The following is a 24240-nucleotide window of genomic DNA, read 5'->3' on the forward strand; positions in this document are numbered from 1 at the left end:
AACATTGAACTGTTTGGATGCCAGAATACACATCATGTTTGGAGGTCAAATGGCACTGCACATCAGCCCAAAAACACCATACCAACAGTGAAGTTTGGAGGTGGGAACATCATGGTGTGGGGCTGTTTTTCAGCATATGGTACTGGCAAACTTCAAATAATTGAAGGAAGGATGAATGGAAAAATGTACAGAGACATTCTTGATAAAAATCTGCTTCCATCTACCAGGATGATGAAGATGAAACGTGGCTGGACATTTCAGCAAGACAATGAGCCCAAACACAAAGCCAAGGAAACTCTCAGTTGGTTTCAGAGAAAGAAACTAAAGCTGCTGGAATGGCCCAGCCAATCACCTGACCTGAATCCAACAGAAAATCTATGGAAAGAACTAAAGATCAGAGTTCGTAGAAGAGGTCCAGGAAACCTTCAAGATTTGAAGACTGTTTGTGTGGAAGAATGGGCCAAAATCACACCTGAGCAATGCATGCCACTAGTTTCTCCATACAGGAGGCGTCTTGAAGCTGTCATTGACAACAAAGGCTTTTGTACAAAGTWTTAGATAAATTTCAGTAAGTGTGTTCAATACTTTTTCCCTGTGCCATTCCACATTATTACAAATAACTTCATTTCTGAACATTTATTGATTTCTTTGTATGTATGGATCACTTGGGTTGTTACCAACATCTGGTGAAAATGTCATGTCATTAGCACCTCTAGTAATATATTTACTGAGAAAATTGGTGACATGTTTAATACTTATTTTACCCGCTGTATAATATCAGATACTATCTTACCTGTTGATGATTGCTCGTTGAATKAACTTAAACATATTTGCATTCAGTGCAGTGAATCCAAAATTAAGATTACATTTTGACTCATAATTAAAACACCCAAAAGTATAGCTTTCAGTTTATTAAACATGCAGACTTTGTCATCTGCAGGTTAGATAACTCATGCCTGAAAGCTTTTTGACTGATAATCAGTGCATCATGCAGTTCCAGTGCTGTTGTATAATAAAATTAAATCATTTCTCAAAAAGCTGACACACGATCTGGTCTCCCGAGTTCCTCTGCTCTTTCTGCTGCTTTGTTCAACAAGGAGGCGTGGCGTCAGAGCAGACGGATCCACTCATACGAGCTGATGTGACGTTAATAAGATTTTCAAATCGGATGTAAGCGAAGTGATGCATTTAGCTGAACGATGCGGAGGATAGGGGGTGTCGAGCATCCCGAGGCCCATCATCAGAGCAACAGGAAGACCATCAAAGCAACAGACCAGAACACGGGTCAGCCGGCACCATGAGGCTCTCATCAGGCTGGACGGCTCTTCTTTCCCTTCTGATTCACGGAGCATCAACAGCCTGCACRGGTACGCTTCATTCTCATTCGCCTTTCATTGAAATATGCTAAAATTGCATTTCCAGGCAACACTTATGGCAAACATCCCCAGACACACTGATGACTGAAAAGTTTTGTATTTATAGAAGTAAACACCTTGTTTGACATTGATTGTCCATAGTTTATATTCTTTTGCAGAGTTTGTGTTTAGTAATAAATTAATCAGGCTTAGATAAACAGTTCAGTTCAACAGGCGTAAATGACCTTAAAGGCAGCTTTTTTTTAACTTTTTATACTATTAGTTGTAACTTAATCAATTAAGTAAACTAATATTTAGAGTTATCAAACAATAAGGGAAAATGCCAGCATTATAAAGCATACAATAAATTCTGATGAGTTAGTTGATCTCATTTAATTAATACCAAACAAAAAATGTTTTCAAGTATAGTGGGTCCTTTACTTTTGATTTGTAAACAAAAAAAAAAAAAACATTTTAACATCTTAATCCTAATTACAGCAACAAGTAATTTTGTTWACTAAAATGTGTTTTCTTAGAATAATCAATTCTTTGACGACATTTAAATCCCTGTTTTGACATAAAAAGAATAAATGTCACATTCAATTTAGGGTTTTATTTACCAATTTTACTCAAATTATAAATCTTTCATCTTAAATAAACAGTTAAACTAGATTTGCACTGAAAATAACAAGGCAAAAAACTATTCATATCTTCTTAGTCTTCATTATCAYGTTTCACTTTCCAGTGAAGAAAGTGGGCAGCAGCACTGGGAGATTTGCCAATGCCACGCTGGTGCGGCTGTCAGAGTTTCTGAGTGCTGGATACAAGAAAGGAGTGAGACCCGTGAAGGACTGGAGGACGTCCACCATCGTGGCCATAGACCTGATGGTTTACTCCATCCTTAATGTGGTGAGGGTCAGCTTGTTGTCTCTGCTGCTCAGGAGCACCGAAGGGTTTTACTGCATCCACAGTGTGCATTAYGACTTCTAAAATAATGATCTTATTTATCATTCTGTTCATTTAAAACATTACTTTAATATGACCAAATCAATCTGCCACTGAAATTCAACCAATGTCTTCATACTTAACGTTGCTGAGATTTCATTGTTGTCTATTAAAGGATGAGAAGAACCAGGTTCTGACAACATACGTGTGGTACAGACAGGTGAGAGTCCTATTTATTACGACTAACCTTAAAGTGCCGATGACATCAATGTTTTTTAATATAAATGCATGTTTGGGGGGATTACATGAATAACTTATGGGACTTTTTTAACTTAGCTGAGATGAACAGTTGTTGAAATTTTGCACGTGAAGTAACAGGAAGTGATGTCAAACGGGAATGTCTGCATGTGAACAGAGCATTGCAACAATGGCCAACATAGATTGTAGACAAGAATCTGATGTTTCTTTAAATTATTTTGAGTCACTATCAGAGAGAAGAGTTCAAATATGTATTTTTTTTTAGTAAACAAAGACCAGGGAATTCCTTTTCTTGAAGAGTTCCCCTTTGATGTTACTTCCTGTTTCTTTGGATGAGCCAAATTTCAAAGAAAATATGTCATTAATGTGACCAAATGCATAAAATTGTGTGAATTATACAAAGTTTCTTGAATATAAATATGTTTTAGTTGACTTTTTTATTTATATGCATGCATGTAACACTTTAATGCATTATTCATCTTACTTCACAGATTGTGTATATTTTATCATTTAATAAAGTCATTAAATTCTATATATTGTTCATTTTATTAATAACAAACATTTTGTGCATCTGCTTAGACTAAGTAATCCATTTTTATAATACTGATTATTTAAATGAAGTTCAAGTATTTACATATTTTTAATGTTCAGTCTTGGACAGATGAGTTCTTGGTGTGGGATCCAGAGGATTTTGATGAAGTCAAACAAGTTTCCATACCCACAGCTAACGTTTGGGTTCCTGACATCCTCATCAATGAATTGTAAGAAATGTTATGATTTTAGAGCCTTTCTGACAAACTAAAAAAAAAAGAGAACATAATTTGATGTTGTGTGTCTAACCTGCAGTGTAGATGTGGGGAAGTCTCCTGACATTCCTTACGTCTACGTGACACACGATGGTCTGGTGCGGAACTACAAACCCATCCAGGTGGTCACAGCCTGCACCCTCAACATCTACAACTTCCCGTTTGATGTCCAGAAATGTAGCCTCACCTTCCAGAGCTGGCTTCATACAAGTAAGATATTCTTTTTTTTTTTTCATTTTTTGGACTGAAAACAGGCACATCTGTTTGTTTTACAGGACGAAACAAACATTTTCCAAAACAAAGATACATCTCTGTATTTATTGTTAAAGGGGAATGGCTTGTTTTCGTTGACGTCCATCGGTTCCGTTCTGCTGTGAGCTGAGCTCAGAGGGCAGGGAGGCGAGCAAAGCCTGACTTTCTGTCTCTGTTGTTTCACGCTGCTTGTGCTTGATCTGCAGTCGACGACATCAACATCACCCTGATGAGAAGCCCCGAGAAACTCAGGGACGACAAGAGCGTCTTCATGAACCAGGGAGAGTGGGAGCTGCTCCACATTCTCTCCAACTACAAGATCTTCAGCGTGGACAACRACGACTACTACGCTGAGATGAAGTTCCACGTGAGTGTAGACGTTTCAGGGTTAAAATACATGATGCAAAAGCAAGTTCTGCATTTGCATGCTTATATGTAAATTTAACTTCAGTCTGACACCGAACTGGTTTTCCCCAGGTGGTGATTCGGCGACGGCCGTTGTTCTACACTGTGAATCTRCTGCTGCCCAGCATCTTCCTGATGGTCATGGACGTTGTTGGTTTCTATCTGCCACCAGACAGTGGAGAGAGGGTTTCCTTTAAAATCACTTTGCTGCTGGGCTACTCCGTCTTCCTCATCATTGTGTCCGACACGCTGCCTGCCACTGCCATAGGAACCCCACTGATAGGTGAAGGGACTCATAAAGTTTGTTTGCAGTTTGGGCTATTATTTATCTTTTAWTCATATTTCACTTTACATCTATATATTTAAATCACACAGGCACTTACAGATTGAAAAAGACAAGTCAAGTCTCATTTATTGGCTCCTACCTGTCCTGCAGGTGTGTACTTTGTGGTCTGCATGGCCCTTCTGGTGATCAGCTTGACAGAAACTGTGCTCATTGTACGACTGGTCCACAAGCAGGACCTGCAGCCTCCCGTGCCCCACTGGGTTAAGTACCTGATCCTGGAAAGAGCTCCGGTCCTCTTTTGCATCCACAAAAAGCACCGTTTCTGTTCCGGGCTGTCCTCACAGGCCTCTGAGCTGGAGCACTACAAGGAAAACGATTATGGGACGGCAGGTAAAAAAAAAGGGCTTGTGGAAAAGTGTATAACACAGTTGAAGGTTTTTGCAGAAGTAACTGCGAACAACTAACAGGAACAAATTCAAAGAAGCTTTAAATGTTACAATGAAACAAATCAATCAGAACCTGTATCTTGTCCCTCAGCCCAGTGCTCCATCCACCACACCTGTGAAATAGGACAAAGACTCAGCCAGCAGGACAGAGAAGGCGGGATGCTCGGCCTGCGCCTGCCCCCGTCCAGGGACAGCACCCCGCCCATCATGGACAACATCCTCCAGGAGGTGACCGCCATCCGCCACTTCCTGGAGAAGAGGGACAAATGTCGGGAAGTGGCCAAGGAGTGGCTCCAGGTTGGCTACGTGCTGGACGTGCTCCTCTTCAGGGTCTACCTGGTGGCCATGGTGGCCTACAGCATCACTCTGGGCACCTTGTGGTCAGTTTGGCAGGTCGCCTGAGTACTGTTGAGGGACACAACGTTGAGTGTGGGTAAACATTTAAATGTTAGATACAGTTAGTGGCTCGGTGCACTAAATTGCTCCGAGGACAGACGGCACACGGTTCAAGTAGATTTAAATTTAAAGGTAAAGTGACCTAATTATTGTCAGAAAAGTCACAGTTTTACTTCTGAATGAATAGTTTGAAGGTTGCACATYCAGATCTCATGTAAAGCCTGATAAAAATGTTTTTACTTCATCCTATATCTGCACTGTAGGAGTAGTAGCATTGTTTATAGTGTAATCTTTCTGCAGTGCAGACATCATAGAGTATACACTGACTGAAAAATATTTCCGGTTTAACCAYGTTGTGACAAATCCCAAATTTGAATTATCTGCAGGTCTGATAAAATGTGGGGAAAAAATGTGTTTAATTTTTTTAAACTGACTCAGCTTCCTCAGTTTTCTAATATTGCAAAGTATAAATTTAATGGTAACTTTTTCTGACATATTCTTGAGTCAGAAATGTATAAACAAATGTACATTGAGAATCCTTTAGACTGGCTAACTGTATTTATGAAACACTACAAAACGTCAGTGCAGTTCATGTGTAAACTATAAAAATACTAAAATACATGAAAAACAAAGAAGTTAAAATGAATAAAAATATATATGAATAATTATAAATTCTTTGTGTGGCACAAAMCAGTTGTTCTCAGCCTGTAGTTCAAACAGTGGCCAGAGGAGGGCGACATTCACAACAACATCACCTTCAACAGAAACAAACATTTACAAACAATCAGTCTCACGTTTRGTCACAACAGAATTATTTGACTGGAAGCTCATTAGGATAATGTTCATTGTGATAAATAACGTCCGTCTCTCGGTGTGATCTGATCTTTTTATTAAAGGAAGGTCATTGCAGGAATGATGCAATTTTGTGGAGGTTTTGCAGGTTTCTTGCAATACTTCAAATGAAAAAAAAAAAAAAAACGTTACCGGAAAGTTGAATTAAACCATCTTAAATGACCTGAATTCTATTTTCAGCCCAATTTTATTTATTATTATTATTATTTTTCAAAWATGACTCTTTCATTGTCTGGTCTGACCTACCTTAAGTCTTGCATTTTTGTAAGGTTTTCCCATCTTATGCAATTTTACTTAAAAACACAAAACCTGCCTTTTTGTCCCAATAAACAGCTTTCTGATATGTGATTCATTTGTYGTCAGTGGTTGGAGCTGTGAGAAGCTTGCAGGAACACTCTCCCTGCAACAAAGTTTCATGCCCTCCTAACAAACCAGCCAACCCCTGCCCCTTCCTTCCTGATGCCCCTAAAATAAGATCAAAGTAACAGCAAAGCAGCTCGTCCAGCGGAATCATTGACAATTAGCTTATCCTCCTTGTTTCCTGTTTTTGTTTCCTGTCACACACTTAAAAAAAAAAAAACAAAAAAACAAAACAATGTTTCTATTGTGATGCTTTGGAGTTGCCTCATTAGATTCTAATGCGCTCAAACCGAGAGCTGATCATGTGTGAGGAGGGGAGAGGAAATAAGATATGGGAGCGACAGTTGATGACAGCAGCTTTCATATCACGTATGCATGATGTTTTCTCAGGAATATCAGGGTCTTTGTTGTGTTTTGATGGTGACTACATGTAGCACCACTCCCACACATTTACTGGGCGTCACTCCAATCTTAACGACTTWAACGCTGAAATTGTTGGAGACAAAGGGAGTTCTGTTGCTTTTCTGGTGCTGAGTCTTAATACAATGTTAGAACCTCATCAGCAGAGAAACTAATTGTCTCTTTCTGGAAATGAAATAGTTAAAGCAGCAGTTTGCAGATGGAGCGATACACTGTAGACTGACCAAACGAAGCAGATCCACAGGAAGACTGAACATGAGGGGATGAGTCCAGCCTGAATGAAAACATTTAGTTTCCCCAACATTTTTTTTCCTTTCAGTGACAGTCACACAAATTTCCTTTACACTTTATTTTATTGAGTCTCTACAGACTGGTTATGTGTTAGAAAATCTGCACAAGGAAAATTTATTTTTCTTTGAAATTTAACAACTGATCTGTATGAATCATGATGTGTCATTCGGACCCCTAAATTATAAAACTTGCCTTAGTTAACATGGGATTCTGAAGATAAACTGCAGAAAGAAATGCTGTATTTAAAGGCCCTGTCACACTATAACRGTTTAGACAACTTATGAAATGCTTTTTATGTCTAAATTACTAATAAAAATTGATCAGTTTGTTAGCATTTCAGTATGCACATGCCTAAATTAGGCTTCCAGTTGATTTTATTAACTGCATCTTCAATGTAGATGTCTTTAAAATTTTTATTTTGGCACAAGTTGTAAAGGGCCTTAACATAAAAAAGGTCTTTAAGCATGCTTGATGTCAAATTAATCAAAATATGAAATCTCAGAGTCAGTATCATGACACACACTAAATTATAAGTTGTGATTAAAACTCAGAAGTGGAGCTGCAATTTGAAACGTACAGAACTAAATATGCACACCAATATATTGTTTATTTTCTATCTTTTTTCTATGTTTCAGGAGACAAATACTGAACCAGAAAGAGTTGTAAGAGACAACATGAAGTCCATTTTTTATTTTTTTCTAACTGCAGATTGAACGAATACAACTGAACATCATGATTTGATTTTTATTGAAACCCATAAATAGAAAAAAAACAAACAAAAAAAATCCACTACAATAAACAATCTACTGTTAGTAGGATCTTTTTTTCTTAAAAAAAGAGAAATTTGTATATTTTCACTATCAAAGGCACAACATTGACTTTACTGACAACATGGAGAAGAGAACCTGCAGCATTAAATCTTTTATTTTCCTTTTAATTTTTTTCACACTCCATCAGAGAACACTGAAATGTTACAGAGATGTGTCTGATTCTACATGGAAAGAAACAGAAAAAACAAAAAAAAGAACAACCTCTATATCAACAGACGGTGGCTATAGATTGGTGCCACAGTTTAACAGGAAACGTACTGCCACAAAGAGGGGAAGAGGGGGGAGAAAAAYAAAATAGCACGTTGTCGCTGGAAAAGACAAAGGACCTTTGCAAAGCTCGAATGCAAATTTCAAAAACATCTTTTTTTTTTCTTTACAACTGACAACAACAGAACAAAAAAATATGGGCACCTTCTAAGATTAGGCTAAGATTAGGTGCTGAGGTAGACAAAAACTAAAAGAAATCATAATAAAAACACTATTTTTTTTTAATACAGAGCAACTTGACTGGCACTTGTGCTGTCACGACAATGGAGGAGAAAAAGTTGCACAGACAAGCCAGAGAGAGACAGAGAGAAAAAGCTTTGTTACATAAAAAAAGCTTTGTTACGCTTGGTCCGACAGGGCAATTGGTCCTCAGTGCTAATATAAAAAAATACAATGTCTTGGTGCTTTGTTACTCAAACAGTTTTAGTCTAGACCTTGATGGCACATGCATTGCAACACTGCATGAAATGGCTACTTTGTTCTAGAAACACCACACCAAAACACAGAGTGCCAGCTCCAGGGATGCCATGATTCTTCTCTAATCAATTTAACATCCCTTAAAAAATGCATTTAAAAAAAGGCAGAAGGGAAAAAAAACCCTAATGCAAACATGTCCAAGTGGAGGTTTTCTTTTTTTAATATTATGTTTTAAAAAGAAAATATTGCTTTTGTCTGCAAACCTGTTGCAGACAAACGTACTAAAAAAGAAATACAGAAAACAAAACCTCGGGTTTCAATTGCTTAAAACAAAACAAAACAAACAAACAAAAAATAAAAACAATAAAGACAATTTTGTTTGCCACTGTTATCTTTCCATATTTTAGGAGGGTTTTCTTTTGTTGCCTCCWATTTTTTTAACCAATATTTTGTGCTGTTTTTAGATGCCAATCACAGAAAGCAGAACTCAAAAAGAGACGTGAACGCAGTCGCTATTTCAATAGCAAAAAGGGTTTTATTGCAGTCCTTGAAAAAGAACTCTAACCCTGCTTGAGAAAAAAAAAATCATGTTATAATTTGAGCTTCATGACATCCCCGGGGTGCTGGAAATGAGAACATTTGTTTATTTTCTTCTGAAAAATACAGAAAAGTAAGCAGATATAAATTGATCTTTTTGTCGAACAGTTTCCATTTTAGGCACGACGATATTACAGAAACATGGAGGAACACTGAGGGAAGAACTATATCGATGCCAATGTGTATATATATACTTATATATATTTATATTTTAAAACAGAAAAAAGTGGCATAGAATATCATTTTATTTTGTATCTGATCTGATTAGTGCATTTTTTTCCACTGACACACACACACACACACACACACACTCAGACGGTTACACACTCTGTTTGCGCACTTTTCATCCACACAAAAAAGTAGAAAACATTCAGAGGACGATGATAAGAATAATGCGGCTGAGCAGGTCTTGCATTGTGGCGTTCAGACTGAACCGTGACTGGGTATATTATAGTGGGTGGATATTATCCGAGGGCGACAAAGCCCCCTCAGCTCACAGTGTTTGAGAATAAAATGGCAAGACACCACGGGACATGCCATCCCTTCTTTTTTTTTCTTCTTTCAAGTACAAAAAAGGAAACAAAATATGTCGACAGTAAAGTTTGATTGAAAAAAAATCTGAATGACAAGTACTAATTGGTCGGTTTCAGCAGAGTCTCACTGCCAGTGTGTTTTTTTTTCCTTATAGTTTTTAACCTCTTTTTTTATATTTGTCACTTAAACACACTTGAAAAAATTTGTGATGGATAGATTTAGTCCTTCACCTACAATGCAATCGACATCCAGAAAGCAACACTTATTATTACAATATTTTCACACACAATTTTTTTTTGTCCAACAATATCAAAGAGGAGCAAGGCAAAATGATTCACACCCAGAGAGAGGAAAAAAAAAACTAGTCAAATAATAATAAAAAAAGAAATACAAAAATTTGTGCCCTGCTTTAACCCTCCACAAATGGAAAAAGGACTGACACTCAATACAAAAATATCACAATTTTTATATATCAAATTGCCTCTGTTGGCTCTTGTTCAGGAACACGCTTTTCTGCTGAGAGAATCTCTATTTTTAACCTTCTGGTTTGTCTTTTTTTAAGTTTTTTTTATTACAACTTGCAGCTCCAATTGTCCAACGCTTTCTGCATCACTGCAAACATGACCTGTCGTGTGCGGTGCAGCGTTCGTGACGAACTTTCTGTTTTTTTGTTTTGTTGTCGGGTTTTTTTTTTTTCACATTACAAAACTACAACTCTATTCACATATTTTCAAGTTTAAATTCTTGTTTTTAAACACTCGTAAAAAGCAAAAGTACTTTGTCTGGTCTGCCACGTCCCTCTTACTCGTCACTTTAAGGCTTCAAAATTGCTTTTTTTTWAAATTTCCCCTCTGCTCTTCTGTTATCGGAGGTGCAAAGGGAGACTGTAAGAGAAGAATAAACGTCCGTTCAAAAGACTTTTCCCGTCCTCTTCACCTCTACGTTTTTTTAATCTATTACCCTTTTATATACATTTTTTTTCTGAAAAAACAATCATAAATCAATAAAAAAAGCATGAGATGAAGTAGCATTGACAAACAATGCAAAACACAAACACGCACACACAAAGATATGTGTTTTGGCCAAAAAAAAGAAACACAAAATCAACTTAGAGGTAGCTTTTAAAAAAAAAAACAAACAAACTAAAATGACCAAACCTTCTGGTTCTTTCACAAACAGGGTTAATATCACCAAGTTTGTTAACAAGTACGCACAAAGAAAAACACGACRAACAAACAAACAAAATCTTTTCTCTGTGGCACTTAAATTTTTCCGCGTACTCTCCGCTTCATCACATTTTTGAATGCATCTTCTGACATGCACTTACCAAAACAAAACGAAACGAAAACGGTAAAAATGTACAAATGAAACAAAAGGGAAATTAACATGACAAGAAACATGAGGTCACAAAAAGAGGTAATTCAAGTACGATGTGTTGAGCTCAAACTCAAGGTCGATAATAACAACAACAACAACAGACGAGAGACGAAGCGCACAGACGAAAYCACAGAAAGAGAGTTGATTTATTCTGTCTTTAGCTGCTTGTCTGCATCTCATCTGATCAGTGACTTCCCCCCGTTTTTTTTTTAACTCCACCGGTGGTTTGGATATGTCATTTCCATAGAAGATGATGTGATTTGTGTTCATGTTCTGGGTTTAACCACAATCCTCGTGACTCTWTGCCTCGCAGGTTAAATGCTGTCTTACAAAGACATCAGAAAGTTCCCGCCAATTCTCACCTTTACCAAAATTTATTTTTTTAACCCCTAGAAGCAGTTCAATCTGCAGCAAACACTTAAAAAAAGTTGCACACTGAATATAATCAAGGCTAAAAAAGTGTAAAATTATAAAAAAGTAGCATTTTTACCGCCAATTTAAGTCAGTGTGAATATGAAAATAAGTTGTAACAAGACAAAATCTAGGGATACCAAATCAGTGCATGTTCTCATAATTTGTATATTTTTATAACATAATAATGGTATTTTTGAGTTTTTTTGSCCCACCACGAGGCACAAAAAGCACGAGCAGTTACCAGGGAAATGTCTGTCGGAGACAAAATCAATCTCTTTCAACCACTCGTTGGCTAAAGCAGGAATCGTAGGTTTCTGACGTCGAAGAACAAGCATTAACCTGCTCAACACAGCCTGGGTTCAAGCCACAACTTTTAAACKTTACCACACCCCCAACTCGCACAAATGTCAGGGTGCACAGCTGAGGCATTCGCAGCTCTGTTTCAAATCCAACTCCCCCARTAAAGTCCAAGTCACAGGATTCAAACAGACAACAAGCTTCTCCCAAATCGTTTTCCTCTGCTGTGGTGAACTGATAGATCTATTGCAGTCAAAACGTTGCTGAGTCAGTTTATGTACTTTATAGTTAGTGTGAGATACTGATAGTCTTCTGGATAAATGCGCGTGAGTAAAAGCAGTCCAGTTATCTATTGCTGAATAAGTGACCACGCTGGGTTTATTGTGCGATACTGTAATAGCGAGTTATATTTGTACGCAGGATTTATATACCTTGCTGACATCAAACAGAGACTGTTGTCGTAGTTTGTTTTACTTGTGCAATCAAGCCGTGATAAAACTACGATGCAGAAATAAGAGACTAAAATAATATATGACAAGAAGAAAGTGACGCGAGTCAGCCTTTCGGTTCTCTGTGGAGAACCGCGAGTGGCCGGCGGCGACTCGGGCCTCTGCAGAACCTCATCGGAAAGGAGATGCGGAACCAGGAGGGACCGCCGTAGAAACTGGGGAGATTTCCGACAAAAAAAGCAGCGCTAGCATTTTTCCCTGCTCAGAACCAAAATGGATGGTTTGCAGCGTTTTTTTAAATACTCTCAAGTCCAGTTCAGCTGCATCGTCTACTGCATACGTCAACAGGCTCTAAATCAGCCAATTCTCAGGGGCTATCTCACAGCTACAGAACATTTCTGAAGGGTTTTATGCAAAGACAGGTTAAGTAGCGGGTTTCTGGAACCTCTTGGTCATTGAAGAGGAGAGGTGACAGAACAAACACGTATTTAAAACAGAAAAAAAATGTCATGGTTATCTAAAGCCTTTCATTCAAAATCTGGACAGGYTATCTTGAAAAATAGATCTTATCCAAGATACGTATTTGTAGCAACCTGAAGCATTTTGGGGTTGTGGTCATTAAAAGGACCCCAAAGTTCAGACAGCAAGACCATAAAATAATCCACACCAATTAAAAAAGAAACTATATTAGAAAGAGGACAAAATTGAAGGAAGAATTTGGTTTGGATACAAGAATGTGCAGGTCAGATAGCCCTTGAGAATCTGCTCTCTCACCAACGTGGCAGCAGCATCCAAAGAGTCACTTCCTTGCAGCCTACTTGCGTTATGGCGCTGCATGAAATGACCTGAAACATCAACACAACTGCAGGTGTAGTGAATGACCCGGTGAATCCGAACAATGGTGGAGACTTTCTCTCCGTGTCCAAGTCTTCCTCTCTTTTTTTTTAACTTCTGCCCTGACGATCCCGCCCTTTCTCCCCCACACAGCCGCTCATTGCTGCTTTTGCAAGTAAATAAAAAAAGAGAAAACAAACCCTTCTTTTTCTAGCATCTTCTCGTTGACATTCCTCAATTTTCAAGACCTCCTATCCACTCCATTACATTCCTCCTACCTCTCAACCCCACCCTCTTCCCCTCTTCATCCACTTTTCTCCATCTCAGACATAGCAGAGGTACAGGTAGGTCTTCTCTATGCGCCAGTCTGGGGGGATGTCTTCTGGCTTGTGACCCTTCATGTGCTTCTGCATGGCTGACAGGCTGGGGCAGTACTCCAGGCAGATGGTGCATTGGTAGGGCGAGGCGCCATTGTGGGTACGCAGGTGCTTGATCATGGCCGAGTAGTCCCTGGATCGCTGGTGGCACAGCTTGCACTCAAATGGCTTTTCACCTAAAGATGATGGGAAGGTGGTTGAAGAGAAACATTTTGTTAGTCACTGCTACTCCACTGCTGAGGAGTATCTGTTCAGGAGTAAAAAATGCGACTGTGAAAAGTATTTATTGYTCTATAAACAAGCCTTCCAATTACTCCTATTTGCATGAAAGCATTTAGAAATGCATTTTTTTGTGTTCAGACACACAAAACAATAACACCCGCTGTAACTTCTCATTAATGAGACTCGATACAAGCCTAACATGTCGACTGAGAAGCAGCAAATTAAAATGAGATAAGAATCTAAGTAATTAAAAGTTGCAGGTTTTGTTTTTAGGCAACATAAAATATAAACTAATTTAAGGCGAATTACAGAATATACAGCACCTGCCGCTTCAAGCTCCTGAAGGTGTTAGAAATCAAAGTGTGACGYTGCTTTCTTTCCATGGGGGCTGTTATATTTAACGGCCACATTTCAATTTGGCAACAGTGGTCATCCTAAACGTGCTAATGATTTGAGTGATGGCAGGGAATAATCTAGCAGCGCTCAAGCCGGCAGACTCAAATTAGACATGTAAATGCTGACCTTTACCAATGGCATTTGAAATGAGCTGTCGGAAGTGATCTGGCCCAGCGCTGCCTGTCACCTTTCAGGCTGAAGCTTCACGTGTGCGCATCCGTTTAAAAAAAAAAAAACGTTTGTGCCTTTTGTTGCACCGTCGAGCTGTTTTCGAGGAAACCCCGGTTAACCCCGACCCAACTCTGTCGYGGACCGTGTTGCGGTGCCGGTAAGTACACACACGGTGTTGCCAACCTCGTTTGTTTCATTGTGGACACATGCGCGGTGTTGATATTGATAACCAGACTGTAAACAAAGTCTGCTCAAACAACCAGCTCATAATGAATTGCAAATGAAGCCGGGGTATTGATCAGCCATTGGCATTTAGAATGTGTGGAGGGACGTGAGATGGGTGGGGGTCAGGGTGCCAATGTCGATGATTCATCAAGCAGCTCCTTTTGTGCGAGGTGGCCTTTGACTGTGAGCTTGTCACTCGCTCTTGTTATCTGCTGTTGCTCTCCGGCTTAACGCAAAGCCCCCCCTTCTCCATACAAAAGGGGAAAGGGTGGACGGAGGGGAGCCAATTATTGGACAGGCAGCCTTGATAGTGTGGCTTAACAGCTGGTTTATTGAATGGGAGATGGGAGGGTTACTGCTGTGAGCGTGTGTGTGTTAGAGGGAAAAAAAAACATAGTGAGAGAGCATAAACCCTTGGCTGTGTGCCACCCTGGTGAGCGCTCGTGGTCGACTATACTCACTCAATTGAGTTTGCAGCATGCACTCGTTCTCCAAGGCACCTAGCCTATCACTGTGTCAACATCTTTATGGGGCTCTAAATATACTCGGATCAATACAAAGTCGTCTGAGACTTTCATCTACTGTATCACAGGAATACTGGTTTTCATCTGGTCTGGCCTGGGCCCTGCAAATTATCCTGGAGTCCTTTAACAACATCCAAATTATATAGCAGTGCTACATTTCAAAAGTGTATATGATACCCAAAAGAGCTAGACTGAAGGTTTATTTTTATTTTTTTTTACGAACACCCGAAATCAGTAGAAACATGGTTGAATGCGTTTGGAAATTTCTAAATGTCACCATGTTTGCATGCTAAGATGAAAATATGCTAACTCAGTTTAGCAAAAATACAAAATTTGGATGCAACTAGTAGGGGGAAATGAACAGGTGGGAAGTGTTGTGTTTTCACTACATAAAGACTTGTTCAAGATTCAGTTCCCACAGATTTAAGCAGAATTTATTCATGCTCAAAGTTTACCATCTAAAGAAATATACATTTATAGTTTTAGGATGAACCATTTATTCCGGTCGAGGCAGATGGCCGCCTGTCCTGAGCCTGGTTCTGCTGGAGGTTTCTTCCTGTTAAAAGGGATGTTTTCCTCTCCACTGTCGCCAATGTGCTGCTCAGGATGGGAGATGGTGATGAAGTGAAGATACAACACAATCTGCTGTCTTCTTTCGATTTATTGTTTTTGTGTACCTGAGATGAAGTTTGTTGTGACTTGACCCTATATAAATAAAATGAATTGAATTTTATTGAATTTTATATTTTAAATGAACATCATCTAATTAAATAGCATACATAGAATGCAAGCCAGCTTGTTTTGCATGCTTTTTGCTGCTCTGTGCACACATAAAATGTATTTTATGAAGGCCAGACTCCTAAGAAATCCATTCTCTTTCTACTCTTTGTACTTTTCAGACATCGTAGAGCAGTGCACGAGGTCACTGATAGCGACAGATTTTTTGTCGAGTTTATTATTATTATTTTGAAAACAGGTGCTGATCTCATTTGAACATGTTTTGGTTGCAGCACCTGTGTGCACACGGTAGTGGGTTTCCAGCTGGTGCTTGAGGCTGAACTTCTTCCCGCAGCCGTTACATTCGTAGGGCTTCTCCCCGGTGTGGATGCGCTTGTGGCCCTTCAGAGTGCTCTCATCTCGGAAGCAACTCCCGCAGAACTCACACTCGAACGGGTGGTCCCCTGCTGAAATGTGGAAAGAAAATCGGAAATTTACTCAAACTGCAAACAAAATCCTTACGTCCAAATGCAGAATAAAACCCTTTTCTATTAATACCAGAAAAAAAAAAAAAAACAGAAAAGTAGGAAAACCAGAAAGCTATGAATTCATTTGCATGCTAAACCAAACAAAGCTTGTAATAAGATGAATTGGTTTCACTGGTTGCAAATGAACTGCTGTGATACTAAAAAGAAGCCTCACTACTGAGCTTCACCTGATTATTTTGATTGGGTTATACACAATGCACCAACATCAGGCATTTTGTTCTAATGAATACCCATTTTAATACCAGTAGACAAATACAACCCGTCTTTTCTCAGCACTGGTATTGTGCTTTGTGAAATAATTGTAGCCTGTCACGGCTATTCAACAACCACGAGATGTATTATTGACCACGCGGCTGCAGTATTCACAAAACACTAACAGGAAACCTGACTAATGTTTTAAACTCAGAAGGATCACCTAAGTTTGACGGTGTGGAATTGACCAGCTTTGAATGTTTCTTCTTAAAGCAACAAAATAAAAATAAAAGATCAATAAAAATGACAGTTTTGTTAAGTTTGAYAAAAGAACTGAAATGGCTTGTTCTCTTTATATCCCACATGTTTTTGATGTGTTGATTTGAAGCAAACTGAGCTGCAAACGAAGGGATTCTAGTAGTGACATGCCTTTGGAAGAGTCATTTATAAATGTTTTTAGTGAAGCTCTTTGGATCACAATTTTACTGTACATTAACTTCAACATGGTTCACTGGAAAAGAGACAAAAAGTTGTTGCCCCTCTTCCTGACAGGCTCCATTTTAAAAGCCAGAAACTGAAATGATCTAAAGGTAGACGCTAAAAGGTAATTTGTCTGTAGCGTTAGCAAAACAACTCATTAAACACTAGATAAATTGTAACAAATGTTTCAGAAAGTAACCTAAGTAAATCTATAACTGATTAACTTTTTGGGTCAACTCAATCAAATACAGCTGCCACAGCTACCCCATCAAACACAAAAGTTTGCATACCTCAGTGCATTTTACCGATATTAAGCTTAAATCATGGCGTGGTAGTAGCTTTAATAGGGCGGGACATACGGGAGTCAAGTTTGAGTTTGACACACGTGCTGTAGATGTAAGAGGGNCAACTAGTAGGGGGAAATGAACAGGTGGGAAGTGTTGTGTTTTCACTACATAAAGACTTGTTCAAGATTCAGTTCCCACAGATTTAAGCAGAATTTATTCATGCTCAAAGTTTACCATCTAAAGAAATATACATTTATAGTTTTAGGATGAACCATTTATTCCGGTCGAGGCAGATGGCCGCCTGTCCTGAGCCTGGTTCTGCTGGAGGTTTCTTCCTGTTAAAAGGGATGTTTTCCTCTCCACTGTCGCCAATGTGCTGCTCAGGATGGGAGATGGTGATGAAGTGAAGATACAACACAATCTGCTGTCTTCTTTCGATTTATTGTTTTTGTGTACCTGAGATGAAGTTTGTTGTGACTTGACCCTATATAAATAAAATGAATTGAATTTTATTGAATTTTATATTTTAAATGAACATCATCTAATTAAATAGCATACATAGAATGCAAGCCAGCTTGTTTTGCATGCTTTTTGCTGCTCTGTGCACACATAAAATGTATTTTATGAAGGCCAGACTCCTAAGAAATCCATTCTCTTTCTACTCTTTGTACTTTTCAGACATCGTAGAGCAGTGCACGAGGTCACTGATAGCGACAGATTTTTTGTCGAGTTTATTATTATTATTTTGAAAACAGGTGCTGATCTCATTTGAACATGTTTTGGTTGCAGCACCTGTGTGCACACGGTAGTGGGTTTCCAGCTGGTGCTTGAGGCTGAACTTCTTCCCGCAGCCGTTACATTCGTAGGGCTTCTCCCCGGTGTGGATGCGCTTGTGGCCCTTCAGAGTGCTCTCATCTCGGAAGCAACTCCCGCAGAACTCACACTCGAACGGGTGGTCCCCTGCTGAAATGTGGAAAGAAAATCGGAAATTTACTCAAACTGCAAACAAAATCCTTACGTCCAAATGCAGAATAAAACCCTTTTTTATTAATACCAGAACAAAACAGAAAAGTAGGAAAACCAGAAAGCTATGAATTCATTTGCATGCTAAACCAAACAAAGCTTGTAATAAGATGAATTGGTTTCACTGGTTGCAAATGAACTGCTGTGATACTAAAAAGAAGCCTCACTACTGAGCTTCACCTGATTATTTTGATTGGGTTATACACAATGCACCAACATCAGGCATTTTGTTCTAATGAATACCCATTTTAATACCAGTAGACAAATACAACCCGTCTTTTCTCAGCACTGGTATTGTGCTTTGTGAAATAATTGTAGCCTGTCACGGCTATTCAACAACCACGAGATGTATTATTGACCACGCGGCTGCAGTATTCACAAAACACTAACAGGAAACCTGACTAATGTTTTAAACTCAGAAGGATCACCTAAGTTTGACGGTGTGGAATTGACCAGCTTTGAATGTTTCTTCTTAAAGCAACAAAATAAAAATAAAAGATCAATAAAAATGACAGTTTTGTTAAGTTTGAYAAAAGAACTGAAATGGCTTGTTCTCTTTATATCCCACATGTTTTTGATGTGTTGATTTGAAGCAAACTGAGCTGCAAACGAAGGGATTCTAGTAGTGACATGCCTTTGGAAGAGTCATTTATAAATGTTTTTAGTGAAGCTCTTTGGATCACAATTTTACTGTACATTAACTTCAACATGGTTCACTGGAAAAGAGACAAAAAGTTGTTGCCCCTCTTCCTGACAGGCTCCATTTTAAAAGCCAGAAACTGAAATGATCTAAAGGTAGACGCTAAAAGGTAATTTGTCTGTAGCGTTAGCAAAACAACTCATTAAACACTAGATAAATTGTAACAAATGTTTCAGAAAGTAACCTAAGTAAATCTATAACTGATTAACTTTTTGGGTCAACTCAATCAAATACAGCTGCCACAGCTACCCCATCAAACACAAAAGTTTGCATACCTCAGTGCATTTTACCGATATTAAGCTTAAATCATGGCGTGGTAGTAGCTTTAATAGGGCGGGACATACGGGAGTCAAGTTTGAGTTTGACACACGTGCTGTAGATGTAAGAGGGRTGGGTGTAAAAAATAAGGTTCTACTGCTACCCACTCCTTTGAACGTGTAAATACGTATAACTTACTATTGTTCTTTTTTTGTTTGCTTTTTGTTTTGTTTATTCTTTTACTACATTACATTCATTAAAGTCAAAGTCAAAACAACTGAACACATTTTAACGAAACTGTTGAAACTCAGGGTCAGATATTGAGCTCATTTTGATGTGGTAGTAGCTGAGAGTCATGCCAAAACATGTCTATGCTTCACACACCTGACATGTTGTGGATGTATGTGTGTCATTTGAGAAAAAAAAAACCCTTAAAGGGCACTGAGTTCAGACTGGGGTGGTGGTCCCCCTATTTAAAAAGGGGGACTGCAGAGTGTGTTCCAACTATAGGGGATCACACTTCTGAGCCTCCCTGGTAAGGTCTATTCAGGGGTCCTGGAGAGGAGGGTCCATAGGATAGTCGAATCTCAGATTCAGGAAGAGCAGTGTGGTTTTTGTCCAGGTCATGGAACAGCGGACCAGCTCTACACCCTCAGCAGGGTCCTGGAAGGTGTGTGGGAGTTCGCTCAACCAGTCTACATGTGTTTTGTGGACTTGAAGAAGGCGTTCCACTGTGTCCCTCGAGGACTCCTGTGGGGGGTACTCCGGGAGTATGGGGTACCAGGTCCATTGATACGGGCTGTTAGGTCCCTGTACGACCAGTTCCAGAGCTTGGTCCACATTGCTGGTAGTAAGTCGGATTGGTTTCTGGTGAGAGCTGGACTCTGCCAAGGTTGCCCTTTGTCACCGATTCTGTTCATAACTTTTATGGACAGAATTTCTAGGTGCAGCCAAGGTGTTGAGGTGATCCTTTTTGGTGACCTCAGGATCACATCTCAGCTTTTTGCRGATKATGTGGTCCTATTGGCTTCATCAGATCCTGATCTCAGCTCTCACTGGAGCGGTTCACAGCCGAGTGTGAAGCGGCCGGGATGAGGATCAGTGCCTCCAAATCTGAAACCATGGTCTTGAGCCAGAAACCGGTAGTGTGCCATCTCCGGGTGGGGGAGGAGGTCCTGCCCCAAGTGGAGGAGTTCAAGTATCTCGGGGTCTTGTTCACGAATGGGGGAAGAACAGAGCGGGAGATCGACAGGCGGATTGGTGCTGCATCTGCAGTGATGTGGGTGCTGTACCTGTCTGTCGTGGTGAAGCGGGAGCTGAGCCAGAAGGCAAAGCTCTCGGTTTACCAGTCGGTCTACATTCCTACCCTCATCTACGGTCAAAAGCTTTGGGTAGTGACCGAAAGAACGAGATCGCGGAAACAAGCGGCCAAAATGAGTTTCCTCTGCATGGTGGCTGGGCTCTCCCTTAGAGATAGGGTGAGAAGCTCAGTCATCCAGGAGGGACTCAGAGTAGAGCCGCTGCTCCTCCACATCGAGAGGAGCCAGTTGAGGTGGTTCATCTGGTTAGGACGCCTCCTGGACTCCTCCCTGGTGAGGTGTTCTGGACACATCCCACTGAGAGGAGACCCAGAGGAAGACCCAGGACATGCTGGAGGGACTATGTTTCTCAGCCTGGGAACACCTTGGGATTCTCCCAGAGGAGCTGGTCCAAGTGGCTGGGGAGAGGGAAGTCTGGGTCTCTCTACTTAGGCTGCTGCCCATGTGACCCCACCCAGGATAAGCGGCAGAAAACGGATGGACGGACGGACGGGCACTGAGTTTAGCTCCTCAGGCTGCCACAGCACAGGTCCCTACTGGGCAGCTGTAATGGATATTCAGATGTCAATGATCAGGAATATTATGATTTGCGGGGAGCCTCTCACCAGCAGTCCAAAGACTAATTGTATTCGCGTGTTTGATGAGGAGCCACTTCTTGCGTCATTTGCTTCCCCCCCACGTGTTATGCTCTCCATGCAAGTAATGTTGCGGATATTTATTAATGTATTTCACTGCACTGCTGCAGGTTTAAGTCACCATCAATGACCTATGCCTTTCATTATCTGCCTGTCCAAGCAGCAACGTGCCAGGGAATAAATTGCATTTCTCATTATGTGCCTCCACCACTGCCCCGCTGTTAAAAGACAATTTCACTGCCATCCACATATTTTATTTACAATTTTCTGTAAGTGCATACAGTATGAATGCCTGTAGTTAGTTTATTTAGGAGGAGAGAGGCAAAAAGGGGGAACAAACGGCAGAATGTGAAATGTTTGAGTCGGATCACATTAAGGCTTTGTTATACTTTTATGGAGGAAAACGTTTTCAGATGCCTTAGGGATGATGTCGGACGTATTCCCATTAAAAGGGAAGCGATGGGGATGAAGGGACGGGGAGTAAAACCCAGACAGGGATAGAACGGGAGATGTGGGTGTATATGGTGGCAGCGGTGGGGGCTGGGTAAAAATCAATAAAAGTGACAGTCTTTATTTGTCTGCATGAAGTTATCAGTGGCTCCCGCTGTAAGACATTGTGCTCTTTCTAGCGTCTCAACCGCAGCAGAGATCACAATCCATCACGGAGCGTGGTGGGCTTGCACAATGCTACAGGAATAATAATTGAGTTCAGATTCACCTGCCTTTAATTAGGGCCTCCTATCAGACCAGTGAACAGGATGCTAATGCACAGAGGAGGCCTATGGAGGGTTATTTATGCCTAATGTCCTGTTGCTGTGCTAACGTCTGGTGCTGGTTTAAAAAAAATAGAGATTAGAAGAAAAGCATTTTCTCATTCTCTTTATTCAATACAAAATGAATGCTACCTTGAACTCTTCATATCTAAAATCCCTTTTTTTAAAGTTAATTCTGAGGCTGCTAGGGGTCGGCAATTATCGTCTGCCACAGCATAAATCATATAATTATCTATTAATTATCTATTGTTCTTTGATTTATGATGGAACAGTTTCTCACTACTGACTGGTCCACTTTACGCTACTGAATTTTCCATATATTGACACTAAAAAGTGTTCTCTGAGTATTTGTTGGGGATGACTCGCAGCGACCAACAAAGCAAATTTTAGCCGAACGTCTATAAAATTGGCCTAATCATAGGCTTTTTTGTCTTCCCTCAGTTCAGTTGGCTGTAGTGGCATCTTAGTGGCAGAAACATTACTGTCTTTTGCCTTCGGCAGTGGGCAACGCCATAATCTCACTGCAGCCTTTCAGACATACAAGAATTCACTCTGTCAGAATATTCTCATGGGTGTTACGAAGAAACGCGGCTTTGCTCTTTATTCTTTCCAAATCTGTAACTATTACTTCCTATTTCCCACATATCGTCTCACCGCTCCCGTTCCCCCCCCCCCCTCCTCTCCCTCCTTCCTCACTTTCCTGTTTTCATTTCTCTTTCTCTCTGCTGTGACCACATGACAGGATCGCCACAGATGAGGACCTAGCACAGTGAGGTGGAACTGCAGGCTGCTGAGTGAACCCAAGGGTGCCCCCGAGCATCGCCACCTGCGTCTCCTGAACCCCCCACCCCCTTCCTCCAATCACCTCTTTTGACACCCCAAAGGGCCGCCGAGGGTGCCCATGGGCACACGGGGTGTGTTCATTACGTACGATAAGAGGCTGTAAATTACCGGGCTGCATCGCTGCCAAGACCAGAACTGGCTTCGGTCCTCTCTCTTTCTTTCTTTCTCTCTCTCTGTCTGGCTGTAACGCTATCAAATACAGCTGCGAACACAAAACAACCCTGCCACAGCAGACAGCAAATTGGCTCCGAGTTAAAAACGCACACACACACTCAGACACTTACACACAGACAGTGCACAACAACAGAATATTAATGAAGGCCTGTTCTGTAAACAGAGTGTATATGTTCTGTGTGTGCGCACTGCTTAGGAAGAGAAATAGCACAGCTGCTCTGACTGCCACTTCCACAAGCCGGCATGGTGAATTCGTGCACACTTAAGCCTACACTGTGATGTAAATATGCTATATCTCGATATAAATTGGAGTGACAGCATGCTTCGGATGCCACATCAAGAGCAGATGATGAAACTGCAGCTGGATTGAAAGAAATAACGGAGCGAGGGAGAGGAGCCGCGATGGCGAGATTAGGGATGCTGGAATAAACACCATTAAATCAGTTTCTTCTCCTCCTCTCGTCCTAAATGGTGATCCAGTGTCAGAGTCAGTAACAGCAAGACTGCTTCCAAAAGATAAGGCAGCAGACAGGTAAAATGAAGCGGTCGCAACGAGTGTCCATAAAAGTGCTTTTTTTGTTGCTTTCTGTTGTCAGGTGAGACAACAAAATGCTGATCCAACTAATCACCAYGCTGGATGTAAAAAGCTTTCTTCAGAAGATGGGCTGCCACAGTCTGTCCATAAAAATTARGGTTGAAAACTGACAACTGAGATCTTTAAGGGGAATTCTTGTCAAAGCTGACTTTTGTTTCTCAGGAACAATACCTGCTGGAAGCAGCCATTTGTTTGTGTTCTGTGATGCTTTGGTAAAACAAGGACACTTTATCCTATCATCATCAGCTATGCATGCTTTACTTTAATACAAAGTCTGACAACAACAACACAAATGACTGATTTTGGGATTATAGCTTTTACAGTTTTATTTCCTTTTTTTATTTTTGTTGTTTCAAGATTTGAGTWATTTCCAAACGAGGGCAAAATCTGCCAAAACCCAAATACAGAAACAGAAATTAGAGTTGGTGGAGCTCCCAGTGAGGAGAATCAAACTATTGAACGACCTGAATCTCACAACCCAACCATGGTTCTTACAATTAAAAGCCTAGCATTCCTCACAGGAATACATGCCACTCAACCTTTTCATGAGATTTAAAGGGGATACAACATGCAAAATCCACTTTTTTTAGCTGTTAAATTCTTTTTGTTGTGATAGTAATCTCAGGGAGCGCAAAACTCATCCCCAGCAGGTAGCAAAAACATGTATATATATATACACACACACGCAGATGG

At 40.2% G+C, this 24240-nt stretch overlaps 2 protein-coding genes across 3 annotated transcripts in view; one reads left to right on the forward strand and one right to left on the reverse strand.

Annotated features, from left to right (window-relative positions):
- Positions 1–1175: 1175 nt before the first annotated feature.
- On the forward strand, positions 1176–6344 carry htr3a (5-hydroxytryptamine (serotonin) receptor 3A). Its single transcript, XM_014003941.1, has 9 exons — positions 1176–1367; positions 2101–2264; positions 2476–2520; positions 3210–3319; positions 3405–3574; positions 3823–3983; positions 4094–4304; positions 4458–4697; positions 4845–6344. The coding sequence occupies exons 1-9, from the start codon at positions 1298–1300 to the stop codon at positions 5153–5155; spliced, it is 1482 nt and encodes a 493-aa protein (XP_013859395.1). The 5' UTR covers positions 1176–1297; the 3' UTR covers positions 5156–6344.
- Positions 6345–7800: 1456 nt separating this feature from the next.
- zbtb16a (zinc finger and BTB domain containing 16a) overlaps positions 7801–24240 on the reverse strand; it is a 155918-nt gene continuing 139478 nt past the window's right edge. Inside the window, exons 6-7 of one of the 2 annotated variants that reach the window (XM_014003944.1) lie at positions 18020–18187; positions 7801–13641 (exon numbers count right to left, since the gene is read on the reverse strand). In XM_014003944.1, coding sequence (XP_013859398.1) covers positions 13412–13641; positions 18020–18187 — 398 coding nt within the window. In that variant the 3' untranslated portion in view covers positions 7801–13411. Of the gene's footprint in view, positions 13642–17718; positions 18191–24240 lie in introns of those variants that run through there. The other variant, XM_014003943.1, reaches the window with a different exon arrangement.

The sequence above is a fragment of the Austrofundulus limnaeus genome, unplaced genomic scaffold (assembly GCF_001266775.1).
Source record: "Austrofundulus limnaeus strain Quisiro unplaced genomic scaffold, Austrofundulus_limnaeus-1.0 Scaffold21, whole genome shotgun sequence".
NCBI classification, from domain to species: Eukaryota; Metazoa; Chordata; class Actinopteri; order Cyprinodontiformes; family Rivulidae; genus Austrofundulus; species Austrofundulus limnaeus.